At 46.9% G+C, this 12,786-nt stretch overlaps 1 protein-coding gene across 4 annotated transcripts in view; it reads right to left on the reverse strand.

Moving 5' to 3' along the window:
• Positions 1-12,786, reverse strand: part of LOC146181587 (tRNA (cytidine(32)/guanosine(34)-2'-O)-methyltransferase-like) — a 308,502-nt gene that overhangs the window by 286,121 nt on the left and 9,595 nt on the right. For all 4 annotated transcript variants that reach the window (XM_084576608.1, XM_084576607.1, XM_084576606.1 and 1 more), the window contains 6 exons: positions 9,919-10,021; positions 8,300-8,378; positions 7,044-7,096; positions 6,865-6,918; positions 6,301-6,403; positions 2,627-2,704 (listed from right to left, as the gene is read on the reverse strand). In XM_084576608.1, the coding sequence (XP_084432734.1) occupies positions 2,627-2,704; positions 6,301-6,403; positions 6,865-6,918; positions 7,044-7,096; positions 8,300-8,378; positions 9,919-10,021 (470 nt within the window). The remainder of the gene's footprint in view (positions 1-2,626; positions 2,705-6,300; positions 6,404-6,864; positions 6,919-7,043; positions 7,097-8,299; positions 8,379-9,918; positions 10,022-12,786) is intronic.

Below are 12,786 nucleotides of genomic sequence, written 5' to 3' on the forward strand. Positions count from 1 at the left end.
TCTTCGTCTGGCTCTTGACAATCTCCTGCCGAAGCCGCAGCAAGTCCGATGGCAAATCCGCACTTTCTAAAACAGTTCGAGATTGTGTCTTAAGTTACACTATTCCACGACATGGCTAGAAAGTGCAAAGCATCTAAGAGACTGATCCGCAAGTTTGCTTCTTTACGGTCAATTTTTGCCAGCAGACGCTGCACTAGAAGTCCTTTGAAATGATGTTTCACATTTCTAATTATCCCAGCGTCCAGTGGCTGAAGATGGCTGGTAGTGTTCGCCGGCAGGAACCTGACTTTCACTTTATTGAATGTCATTTCCTTTGGGTGGGCAGAGCACTGGTCCACGAAAAGCAAACTTTTCCGGTTTCTTGACGCCATTTTCCGATCAAGGCTTGTCAAGAACTCGCGGAAAAAATCTCCAGTCATCCACGTCTTTCGGTTGCCTTTGTAAAAGACAGGCAAACGCTCCGCCGATCGGAAACACCTCGGTTTCTTCGACTTACCGATGACGGTAAGCTGGAGTTTCTCTGATCCATCAGAGTTGCAGCAAAAGAGTACTGTTACTCTCTCCTTGCTTTTCTGGCCGCCCTGGCATGCCTGGCCTTTTACGCACAAACTTCTTTCTAGTTGAAGGTTGAAAAAGAGGCCCGCCTCGTCGGCATTAAATATGTCACGTGGCGCGTACTCCGAAATCAGCGCCGGCAGCGTGTTCAGCCACTCATCTACAGCTGACTGATCCACTTTCTTGCCTTCACCTGAGACGACCCGGCAGACAAGTCCGTGCCGCTCCTTAAACCGGTGCAGCCATCCCCCAGACGCTTGGAAATTTTCAATTCCAAGCGAAAGCGCGACGGTGTCGGCTTTTTCACGTAGCACCTTGCTGTCCACGTTGACGCCGGCCGCTGTCACTTCGCGGAACCAAGTCAGCAGAACCTCTTCAAGCTTGACATGGGTCGCTGTTTTAGCCTGCTTCACGTTCGCACCGAAGTGCTGCACATTCTTCAAGATGACATCTCGCTACCCAACAATGGTGCAGAGTGTTGACGGTGCCAACCCTAGCTCTTTTGCTAAGTCGACACTCTTCTTCTTTTCGTCGACCCTCTTCAGCACTTCAAGCTTTTTCTTAAAAGAAAGGGCTTAGGGCATTACGCTTCCGCGACATTTCGGCAGCAGCGAACGCTTGCGTCTTTCTAACGTTTGGGCAGTTCACGTCACAGCGAACGACAGAAAGAAGCGGCGAACGGAGAACCGGAGAACAACTGTAGCGGCAGCCAGCGTCACAGTCCTCCTGGGAACAGCCGGCGAGACAACTTTTCGATAGACCAATGAGCTGCCAGCGAATGAGTGACGTACACGACTCGGCACGTGCTTCGCCTTGGCCGTCCTTGTCTAGTGCTCGTCGGTTTGCTACGAAAGGGAGGGGAGAGTAGGGTGGCTAGTGGGGTGAGAGGCGTTGGAGAGGAGAGGCAGCGGCCGCAGTGGGTACCCTCTCCCCCTGCGAGCTCTTGCGCTGAGCTGCTCGGTGGCTTTGTGCGTTTGTACAACGTTCGTTCCTATCATTCGCGGCGGGGGGAAGGGGGGGGGGGGGGAGGGAGTTGGCGGCGGCCGCGTCGGTTATGTTACAATCTTGAGGCCAGCCGCGCCGGCCCGCTCGCATGCACGACTGGTTTGCACGTTCGTATCAACCGCGGCAGGTTCGGAAACTCTTCGTATCACCCCTAATCTTAACGTATTCTATACAATGTAGTCCGTTCAAAGCATTCTTAAAATTCGTATCATCCCGAAATTCGTACCAGCCGTAATCGTATCATCGAGATTCTACTGTAGCTGCAGTCAAGCGGTCAGGTCGCAGTCGAAGCGGCAACGGCGGCGATTTGTTGGCGCAGAAGTGTGAATGAAGGAGTGTGTCGGCGGTAGCGGATTTCGCTCGCTCGTACCTCCGAATGCTCAAATTGGAACCATCAAGGCGCATCTGCTGCTCCGAGCTCGTAATTCAGGCGCTGCAGGTTCAAACAAACTATCCGAGTGCGCACGAAATGCCTGAGCCGAAACATAACCAAAACTGAAGTGGGCGCCTGTGGCGCCTCCAAGTATATTTTTGTATTTGCCTTGCAACGTTTACGTTGTCTTTTCGCCGTCGTTTATGTATGATAAAAGCGTGTTATCATGTTTGAGAAAAAACGTACTACCCCATTCAAACATGCAACGTAATTCGCATTTGTCAGCCTCCGGGATCCCTAGCGCGTCACGTGATTTGTAGTTGCGAGCCTCGGCCGTTTGGCTGTGGAGGCGATACCTGTATTTCTGTTATTCTTCTTTACTACCTTATAACAGCTCTGTTTTCAGTAAGAGTGGTCTTTTTGTAATCAGGAACTGGCATTCTATCGATGCAAACCCACTTCCTTTCTCTCTTTAGTGTCCCTTTAAGGACGCTGTCTACAGAACAACACTCCTCAGTTTGCGAAAAGCCTCAAGGCCACCAACCTCATAACCTCAACGATAATCTCAAGGCTAAAAAAACCAGTCATTTATTCAAAAACATGCTTTGGTCAAACGGCATGCTTGGACTAAGGCGGGAAAGAGACTAAATGAAGAAAAACACATGCACAGGGCTGATTAAAAGGTCCACTTACAGTCCTCCATGGAGCCTGAAAACATGAATGGCTTGTAGCCTTCGGGTGGGGAATAGTGACGGCAGACAACGAAGGACTCTGCAAAGGCAAGGAGACCATAGGCAATATTTATCAAATATCTCTCAATGAAAGCGGCGTTCAGCGCTTCTGTTACATAAACACAATGAAATGGTCTCCCTGCTGCACTTATCTGAAGGCCCAAATCAGATTCTATGAGCAAGAATTTGCCCCCGATTCATTTCCTTCAGCCAAATGTTACAACATAATGCCACGCTTGTGCATGGGCCAACCAGAGGCTCCAGCATTCTGTTTAATAAAAATTCACTCATTTCGCTGTGCAGACCTCATTCAAAATAATACTGCTGTGAACGGCACAAGGAAAGAATAGTTAACTTGTATGCATAAAATGACCCACAAAAAAGAATGACAAGCTGGCACATACTGGAATTCAGTTATGAATAAGCATATTTACAGAACTGGAGCAACAAATTTATGCACACAGATACCTTTGCATAAGTGAACATTATTCTGAACATGTATAATTTGGTGCACACCAAATAATGATATGCTACCCCGTAACTGAAAAAAAAAAGAACAAGTTGCGATATGCGACTGACAAGCTTTTTGCAGAGTACCATTACTAGCTGTAAGCTCAGGCTGCTACGCATCGAGGCCATACCCGTTTTTTTTTTTTTTAAACGAGCCACAATCTATCATGCAATGTCACTCCCCGTTGAAAGTATTACAAATACAATACTCGCAAATTAAAATTAAGGTCACTGCATTTCCATGACACCTTCAACATCGAAGCATGTCAGGGAAGTGCTGCTGGACTAGTCTGTTAGGCAAGCTTCACGGCATGGCGATGAAGTGGCACGAAAAATGCTCAACCACCCTCAAAGCACATACATGGCTGCCCAAGGCCATGCAACTGACCAGCCCCTGCGGACGAAACATTATCCAAGAGCATCGATATGGGTGTGTGTGCTCAATACACTGTTCAATAATTCAAAGTATCCCGGCTCGACACATCCAGACTCAACTGCATGACACATATGAAGCCAATCCAAATCACTGCTGCATGAAACGGGGTCATATGATGCCACCAGCATGATTTCAGTGCCTCAAAATCTGGAAGCAACCTTTGTAGGAAACAAACCAATGTATGCAAAACAAAACACTCATCCATCTGGTGACTATTGCTTAGAGATGCTACTTGCTTTAATTCTACAGGTAACCCCACCGTGAGAAAACTACAGTTGAATCCCGCCACAACGAATACCGCCACAACGAAATTTCCGCGACAACGAATAATTTTTTATTCCCCGCGAGTATCCTATAAGAATTAATGGCCTAAATTTCTCTGCACAACGAACCATTTTTGCAGAGCGTTTCCGCTTCAACGAAATTTTCGCGTTCAAAATCGAAACCGAAACTAGTTTTATTGGCGAGAAGTCCAAGTCAAATCCAAAGCCACATTAAGCATGAAATCACGTGATTGCAGTTCCGCCATTTTGGCTTTGTGTCGTGGTCGCGTTGTTCACTCGCTGCCTTTCTCTTCGACAACGACGAGTTTTCATCCGCAGGACACGATGGCAACGCAAGTGAAAAAACGCAAAACTCTTTCCCTTGAGCAAAAAGCACAAATAATCGCCCAAGCAGAAAGCGGAAGGAAGAAAGCGGCAATTGCTGAAGACTTCGGAATTCCTGCAAGTTCGCTGTCAACGATTCTAGGCAATAAGGACAGCGTGAGAATGGCACTTGCTTCAGGCACATCCTCGAAGCACAAAAAGGTGACGCGGCCCCTCCATGAAGAGTTGGACAAAGCAGTGCATGCGTGGTTTGTGGAAGCACGAGCCAGCAACGTCCCCCTGTCCGGAAGCATCGTCCAGCAGAAAGCCTTGAACTATGCATGCCTACTTGGCATTGATGATTTTAAAGCCAGCACTGGCTGGCTAAACCGTTTCAAGGCCCGCCATAACATCGTTGGAAAAGTGTTGTGCGGCGAGTCAATGTCAGCAGACGTGGATGGAGCAGCTGCTTGGAAGGCGAGTAACATGGCCGGAATTTTAAGCAACTTCGCGCCTGCAGACATTTACAACGCCGACGAGACCGGGCTATTCTACGAGATGTTGCCGGCTAGGACGCTCGACTTCAAGGGGCAGCGCTGTCACGGCGGCAAACACAGCAAAAAACGCATCACAGTGCTGCTTTGCACAAACATGGATGGCTCGGACAAGCGTCCGCCGTTAGTCATAGGCAAAAGTGCCAAGCCGCGCTGTTTTAAGGGAACTCGTAGCCTACCTGTGCAGTACAAGGCGAACAACAAGTCATGGATGACCCGCGCTATTTTCACCGAGTGGATGATGGCATTCGACCGCGACATGAAGCGGCAGGGCCGTAAAGTTTGCTTGCTTTTGGACAATTGTTCAGCGCATCACTCCGACGAAGTCAAGCTCACTAACACGGAGCTGAGGTTTTTCCCTCCCAATTGCACGTCTGTCTTACAGCCTCTCGATAAGGGCGTGATTCTTAGCCTGAAGCGCGCTTACCGCGGGAGGTTAATTCAGCGGCTGCTTTTTAACACTGAAACCGGCCGAGACACGAAGGTGGACTTGTACGTGGCACTGCAGATTATGTCTGCTGCCTGGAGCACACTGGGGCGCTCAGTAATTGTGAACTGTTTCAGGCACGCCGGATTTGCCGAAGGTCGACCCGTACACTCTGCTGGCCTAACACCAGGCGTTACAGACGACGACGAAGAGGCGTCACCGGCTCCGGGGATCGCGGCCGCCTGGAAAACGCTGGGAGAAATAGGAACCGTGCCGCCTAATCTCGAGCTCGACGAATACATCGGCGCTGACGCTTGTGTTGTTGTTCACGAAGATGTGAGTGATGAGCAGATCACAAAAGCTGCCCGGAATGATAAGGACTCTTCCGATGAAGAAGACGACGACGTACAGGAACCGCCGGCTGCGGCAACCGCCGTACAGGTGATGGACGCTTTTGATGTCATCAGGAATTTCGTTGCTGTCCGAGACGACGATGTTGCAATGGGTTTGCTGACCGAGTGCGAAAATCGCGTGACGGCGTTGCTCGCCGTGAAGCGTAAGCAAACCAAGCTTACAGATTTTTGGCATTAAACGCCTTTGCTGCTGCTTGGGCAATTCTTTCTGCGTTTCACGTCAAATTTTTGCGATAACGAAGTTCCGCGAGAACGAATTTTTTTTCGTGCACCGTGAATTTCGTTATAGCGGGATTCAACTGTAGTTAAAACTGAAATTAGGATAAAAGCTCGTAATTTTAACTGATCTTATATAGCATCTCTGAGTATCAAAATGAGTTTGCAAAGCAAGTGCTTTTATCTTACAAACCATAAAATCTCAACACCCTTCAACCTGTGCCTAACCAGGAGACATTACATAATGTATAGATGTTTGCTGAACAAAAAGCAAGAACCCCTCTTAGAAAAGTCACTGCCATGTCAAATGAAGGGAGATGCAACATCAGCCGTAACTATGATGTGCGGTAAAGTTGAGAGTTTGGGCTTGTTGGTATATGACACAAAAACCATTTAGCGCAAACCTACGCTAGCACTTCGTTTTTTCCTCCGTCCTCATCCGAAAAGTTTGCTACAAAATTTTCATGTGACATACAGAATGACAGAAACATACCTATGCTGGAATTACGACTGCTTCGAGGCTTTGCAACAGTCACATGCTCAAAGAAGAGCTTCAACTGAGCATACAGCAGAGTCACATCCTTTCCTCGAAAAATCTGAACGAAGGAAAAAAAAAAAAGAAACAACAAGGACAGCGTCAGAGTCGTGCACAATTCCACAAGACACCCCACATGCAATGAACACACCTGTTGCTTTCCAAGAGCCCAGAATCACCACACCAACAATGTCGACATATAACGTGCAAGCCGAGAGCCAACTTCCACTGGCCAATTGTGAAAAAAGCAGGTGCTCTCAAGAAGGACCTATTCTGCACCCTACCTTCTATTAGCTATTATGCAAACTAATTATGCTATGCCAATGTAACTAATTATGTTATCCCAAAGTAACTAAATATGCTATCCCAGCGTAACTCACCGAACAAATGCAAAACAACGTAAGCAGGTCCACGAACTACTTTGCAACGGCTATAATGCAAACTCGGCATACTATGTTAACATAGCTTGCAGAATAAACAAAAATCTTAGTAGGACCTTTGCCATAACAATGAATCACTCACCTTTGCTATGTAAGTGCCGCCGTTCTTCAGAACATGAGTGGTGATGTTTAGAGCCTGCGGAAAGGGAGGAATGTGGTCCAAAACAGGTTGCTCAGCGGTTCATTAGAGTGCCATCCATAGCTGAGTGCATAATGTAGCTCAAATGTGCGAGGGAGAGAGATACATGTGTGAAATCTCACCGACAGGAGCAGCTCGGCCTGAATGTACTCGTCGATGTCGTGCAGGCCCGTAACTGCAACCAGAAAGAGGATGCGATTAATACAATGCTGTGTGCTTCAACACAGTACTTGAGATATGAGACATGGGCTGGGATAAAGGCTATGTTACGATCGACAATAAACCTTCTCAGCCACGGAGACTAACGAAACATGAAAACTGCAGAGAACCCCATGAGAGGTACTGCCGAACAAGGAAGCCATACTGAAAACACTGGCTTCTCCATCTATGCCTCTTTATCCCCTCTTGTCAGCTTCAGATTGGGTTTGAGCTATGGCAAATGATAATTGGGAGACATGTACGCAAGGCGGAAAATGCCAGCACAAAAGCAGATTTACATTCACTCCTAAAACCTGTACTAAGACAAGAATTCTGTTTTTGTTATTGCGATTTAATGCTTCAAAGCGATTCGAGCTATGAGGGACACGGTAACAAAGAGCTCCATATTAATTCTGGCCCCTTGACGTTCCTTAACACGAGCTAATATTGCACAATAACTTACAAAATTTCAACAAATGCCATTAAAAAAAAAAAACTGCCAAGAAGTCCAAGCAGGCAGTTATAGTGAGATGTAAATGCTTGAGCAATTTTTCGAACTCATTTCTCACTGTAGACACAGCAGTTCTGTTAAGTATGCTGAAAACATTATCGAGGCACTATAGCCCTCAATAATTAACAATGAATCACATCCAGTTTGGCCTCAGTATGAACCAAGCAATCCATAAGATTGGATCCACTGCAAACTATAATGAAAAAGAAGATTTCCATGTAGCTGAACACCCGCTTGCTACTTAACACTCGCAAGTTGAAGTAAGTTGGCCCCAAACGATACGAATTTTTTTATCTCCTGTATCGAGTAAACAAGCAATGACACTAACTCCGGCTGATGTCTAGAGTGACTGACGTTAAGCTCCACATGTGACTACCTTTTCTGTGCCGTCAATGGGTCTTACATGCCAAGCCGCAATCCACATGGAAGCCATGAAACAATACAGCCTGCGACACTTGTCACAGTACACACAGCATAAAGTGTGTAGCATAAACTTGTAATACATTCGGTTTACACTAAGCAGCCACACCGACACTGGGTTCAGATGAGGACTAACAATTGCAATATCTTAAATTTTCACTCAGCTTAAAAACATTCACAAAGCTAAAATGTCTGTTTCATCCCCCCCCCACCCCCCTAGCTACTAGAAATCGGTTTGAGTTCACTCACCGTCCGGTGCACCATCACACACGACCAAGTCTGCCTTTTCGCCCTCAAAGTGGCTGATGATCTTCTGAGCTGTAGAAACCTGGCCACAAAATGAAGGTCAGGTAAGAGGCTGGAATGACTACACAGGTTCAGTCAAAACTACACTGGTTCACCCCTCAAATGTATAGATTTGGGAATTTTTGGATAATTAATAGAACAGTCAGCATTTACAGCCCTCCAGTCCTCCGAAGTGCAGTAGGGTGCAAAGGCACCCTCTTAAATGCTACCTCCGCTTTGTCGGTAAGCATGTGGGCAGGATCTGCCGAGCAGCAAACGTCATCTATAAGCGGATGAAGGAAATAGAAAGCACTTGCTACTTGACCCTACAGCGGGCAATAGAGTCAGTCGTAACGAGGATATGGAGGATAAGTGTCCCTCGAGACACGCAGGGTGAACCCTTAATTCATTTGTGATTACAAACATTAAGGAACGAAAAAAACAAAAATGGCCCCATTAGTTCCCGTCCAAGAGCTGAAAGTGAGGTGTGTATTAGCTTGACCCCCGACCTGCCTCACTTGAGCTGCCAATGCAGATACCAGAGAGAGCCTCACCTTTGTCCCTAATCTCATCAAAGGCTTACGCATTATCCCCCCTCTCAGGTCCAATCGTGTGCAGAATATGTGAAGACGGCTTGTCACTGTTCACGTACTGGTAGCAAGGTCAAACGTGACCAAGCAATGCGATTAAACCAAATAATGAAGTTGCAGTGATGTGACCCTGTCTGTGCTACGAGGAGCCCAAGATGCTGAGGTCAAGGCAAAAAGTAATGTATATTCTCAACCACCGCTTTCTCTCATTCTCCTTCAACTGATGTTATTCACATTCTTTCTAAGCACTCACTTGGACTGCTTAGCTTGTAATGGCAGCAAGGAAGCTATGTGGCTGCCCTTTCGAGAGAAAGCGTGAACTTAGCATAAAAGAAAGCAATCTCAGCTCACAAACCAAGCCAAATGTACTTACAGTCCCAGCCAAAAAAACAAAATGTACAGCAAGCATTGGCCTTTTAACCACTTGCAAGTGTTATTAAAGAGACCAGAAAGTCTTTTCTGTGTGAGGCTAACGCCTACTTAACAAAACACATTGCTGGGCTAATTGGTGAAGCATGGCTTCATAACTTATTCAGCGCCACATAAATGACACGGACAAAGGAAAAAATGTCATTTATGTAAAGCTATGTTGTTACGAAACCAGCTAAAGCCTACCAGAGGCATATTTTTGCTAGGCAAAGGGCAAAAGGAGTTTGGTCTCTGAAGCATGTTCCATACTACTACTGCCATGGATCCTGCTCTCTCAGCAAATCACCTGTGCACCTGATTCATCGCATTATTGAGCAAAGCTGCGCATTTCACATCGCAATCCTTGCCAAGGTGGTCCAGGATGAAGACAACACCTATACGCCTGTGCTACCAGCTCCCTTTGCGACAAAAATGGAATTCATGGACGTATGCATTGCTCATATCTGGTGTCAGTTTGGCGTTGTGCATAAAAATAAATGCAAAGCCAGAACGCAAACTACAGATGAGATCCCAGCTTTCAGTGGTTACCGAGCCATACCGAAATGCCCACTCCTCCCTCCTCACCTCAGTGATGTCTCCCTGAAGCTGGATGACCCCTGGCAACGGTGCCATGGCCTGAAGGTCCACAGCCACAATTTTCACTTCGTCTGGATTCTCAGCATTACCCCTAGGATGCAATAAGCACAAGAAAAAAAATTATAGGGAACACTTAAGCTTCGCCTTCAAAGGGATGACGCGATAGCGCAGGCTATCAACACTCATATAAGGCCCCACTCTAACCAGCCGTATGAATATGCCTGCATGGCCTTGGGCTAACATGTCCGACTCAGAATGCAAGGGTCCTGGAATGCTTATTCTGATATCACCCTCCCATATCAAAGGGAAGAAGTACAGAGTTGGAGAGCGCTAAAATGTAATGCCAGGCAGCCCTGCATCCAATCAGTGGTAGGCCATGTGAGCTGCCAGCTACACAACCTTCCAGCGCCATGCTGATGATTTTTCGCTGACGCCAATACCAAAGTTTCTGGTGAATGGGGCCATTAACACTATTTCATTAAATGTAAAGAACAAAAGAAGTTAAAAAAGAAAGACCACAGAGTCCCTATGCACTGTAAGGACCCTGGATGCGATAGCTCAATGATGTTAGGTACAGATGACCCATACGTCACATCATGGCGCACCGAAAATGCAGCAAGAGGAAGTTATACCGGCTATATCAGTAAATGCTTAAAAATTGCTAAAACAAGGACTTCAAAATAGCAACAAAAAGAAAGGTTGTAGGAACCACCTCTCGGGCCTGGCGAACGCATATATATATACTGCAAGCTAATTAACTAAAACTAACTTTTTAATTAAAGCAGTCCATGTGTTAGTGCCAATAAGGAGTTTGAAGACATGAACAAGGCAATGCCGCTATCATTTTTTGAAACGCCACATAACCGATTTTCTAAAGCCTTGCATCAGGAGAAATTCCAGCAGTTCTTTTTTTCTTTTTTCGCGCAAAATAAACTGCGCGCATAGACCAGCAGGAAGCTCAGCGAAGAGAACACTGCTGATGATGCAGTGCAGTGACTGCCACACCCACAACGGATTCGAACTGCAAGCGTAACTGCATCACGTCATGGATGGCACAGTCAAACCTCGATATAACGAATTATTGAATATATATTGAACTAATATATTGAACTCTTCCAAAATATTTTTTTCAAACACATGTATTTTTAACTTCCCATAGCGAACACGGTTCGGCATAAAAAGGATATAACGAACTTTGCAACGCCAAGCACTACCTCACTTTAATAGCAGGAGGCAGGCTTCGTTGCACTACAAGTGTGTTGTGCGGCACAGCAATCATTCAGGGCTACCTCGCAGGCGCTGACAGCGCCACAGATGCCACGTCGGCATTGAGAGTTAAAAGCCAAAGAAATCGTTCGCATCCCAATCGCTGACAGCGCCACTTCAGCAGTGGCGCAATCGAATGTTGCTTTTGCCTTTTTGCGTCTTTTGAGTTTTAGTGTTAGCGGCGGCGGCGCGGCGTGGCTGTCACAGCGTTTGGTGGAGGCTGCGTTGGCCGTCGTGTCGAGTCTGGTGCGCGGGTGTGCGTAGTGCAGTGATGGCAATGAACTTGAAAAAAAGAGCAGTACTGACGTTAAAGACCAAGCTCAAGATAAAATCAGGGTCTTCAGAGCAATTTACAAGAGGAGACTGATGACACTCATCTCGTGAAGCTTCATATGAGACAAGACTTGAAGATCGAATTGCTGGGAGCATTAAAGCGACATGGGACAGCGTAAAAGGCAGAACTATTGCCAACTGCTTTCGGCACGCCGGTTTCGGTCCAGCAGAGGCCCGTGCATCAAGTGACGATGGGAACGATCCCGCCAAAGCAGAAACAGAGCACCGCGAGCTCGATGAGGCCTGGAACGATATTTCACGTTTTGTTGGTGACGTGCTTGCAACGTCTGTGTCTGTAGAAGACTTCGTAGGCGGTGACGACATCGCAGCGACCACGGGCTGTACTGACGTACGCCGGAATCGCAGCGGAAGTTTATGAACATCCCGCAGACGAAGCTCAGGCTGACTCTGCAGACGATGAGAACATTCCGACTTCACAAGAAGCGCTTGCTACAGTGGATATACTGCGTCGCCACTGCAGTGCTATTGAGGGCAGTGGGTTTGCCCTTGTTGAGTGTTTGCAAACTGTGGCACAAGGCGTGATACGGAACGCGATCAACACAAAAAAGCAGGCCGCGATAACACAGTTCTTTGCATGTAAATAAATAGACGTGACCCAAGTAAGCAACCTCAGAGTCGCTGTGCCTTCTCTGATTGAATTTTGCAGCTCTTGCATGTATTTTCTACGAAATTTTATATTACGAATTATAGAAACAGTGAACTATTTTCCGATTTTTTAACTGTTCGTTATAACGAGGTTTCACTGTATTTCATTTCGAAGCTTGCTGGGAGGAAAACCAGTCATTGCCAGCTGCAAGGTCATTACTATTTAGAGCAACGAAACAAATTAATGCGCATTACATGGCACAGTGGAGCAGGCACCTTGAATATGACACTGTTGCAAATTTGCAGGGTCACCGCGGAGCACCAGAGCAAGATGACCAGAGTGGCAGGCTTCTCATTCTGAACAGCCTGTGCCGAGCTTGCACTGTACATCTTTATTTTCCTTTAACACGGCTGGTAACGCTGATCTCAGCACCTCCGCTTTATAGCGTCGGCGGGCGCTATAGGGCCCCCCGCCTAGATGGAACGGCGAAATGTATGCGCCGACGGGGCAGAGATGGGGGTGCCACGGCGGCAAGCAGGTCTGCAGATAAGCCGGCTCAACAAGGATGGTACGCCTTGACAAGGTCCACTTTACTAAAGATCTTGCAGCTTTCCAGATGTCTAGTGACGTCTTGGATGTCTGGAAGGGGA

Source organism: Amblyomma maculatum, chromosome 8 (assembly GCF_055883805.1).
Source record: "Amblyomma maculatum isolate TAMU_Amacu chromosome 8, ASM5588380v1, whole genome shotgun sequence".
Taxonomy (NCBI): Eukaryota; Metazoa; Arthropoda; class Arachnida; order Ixodida; family Ixodidae; genus Amblyomma; species Amblyomma maculatum.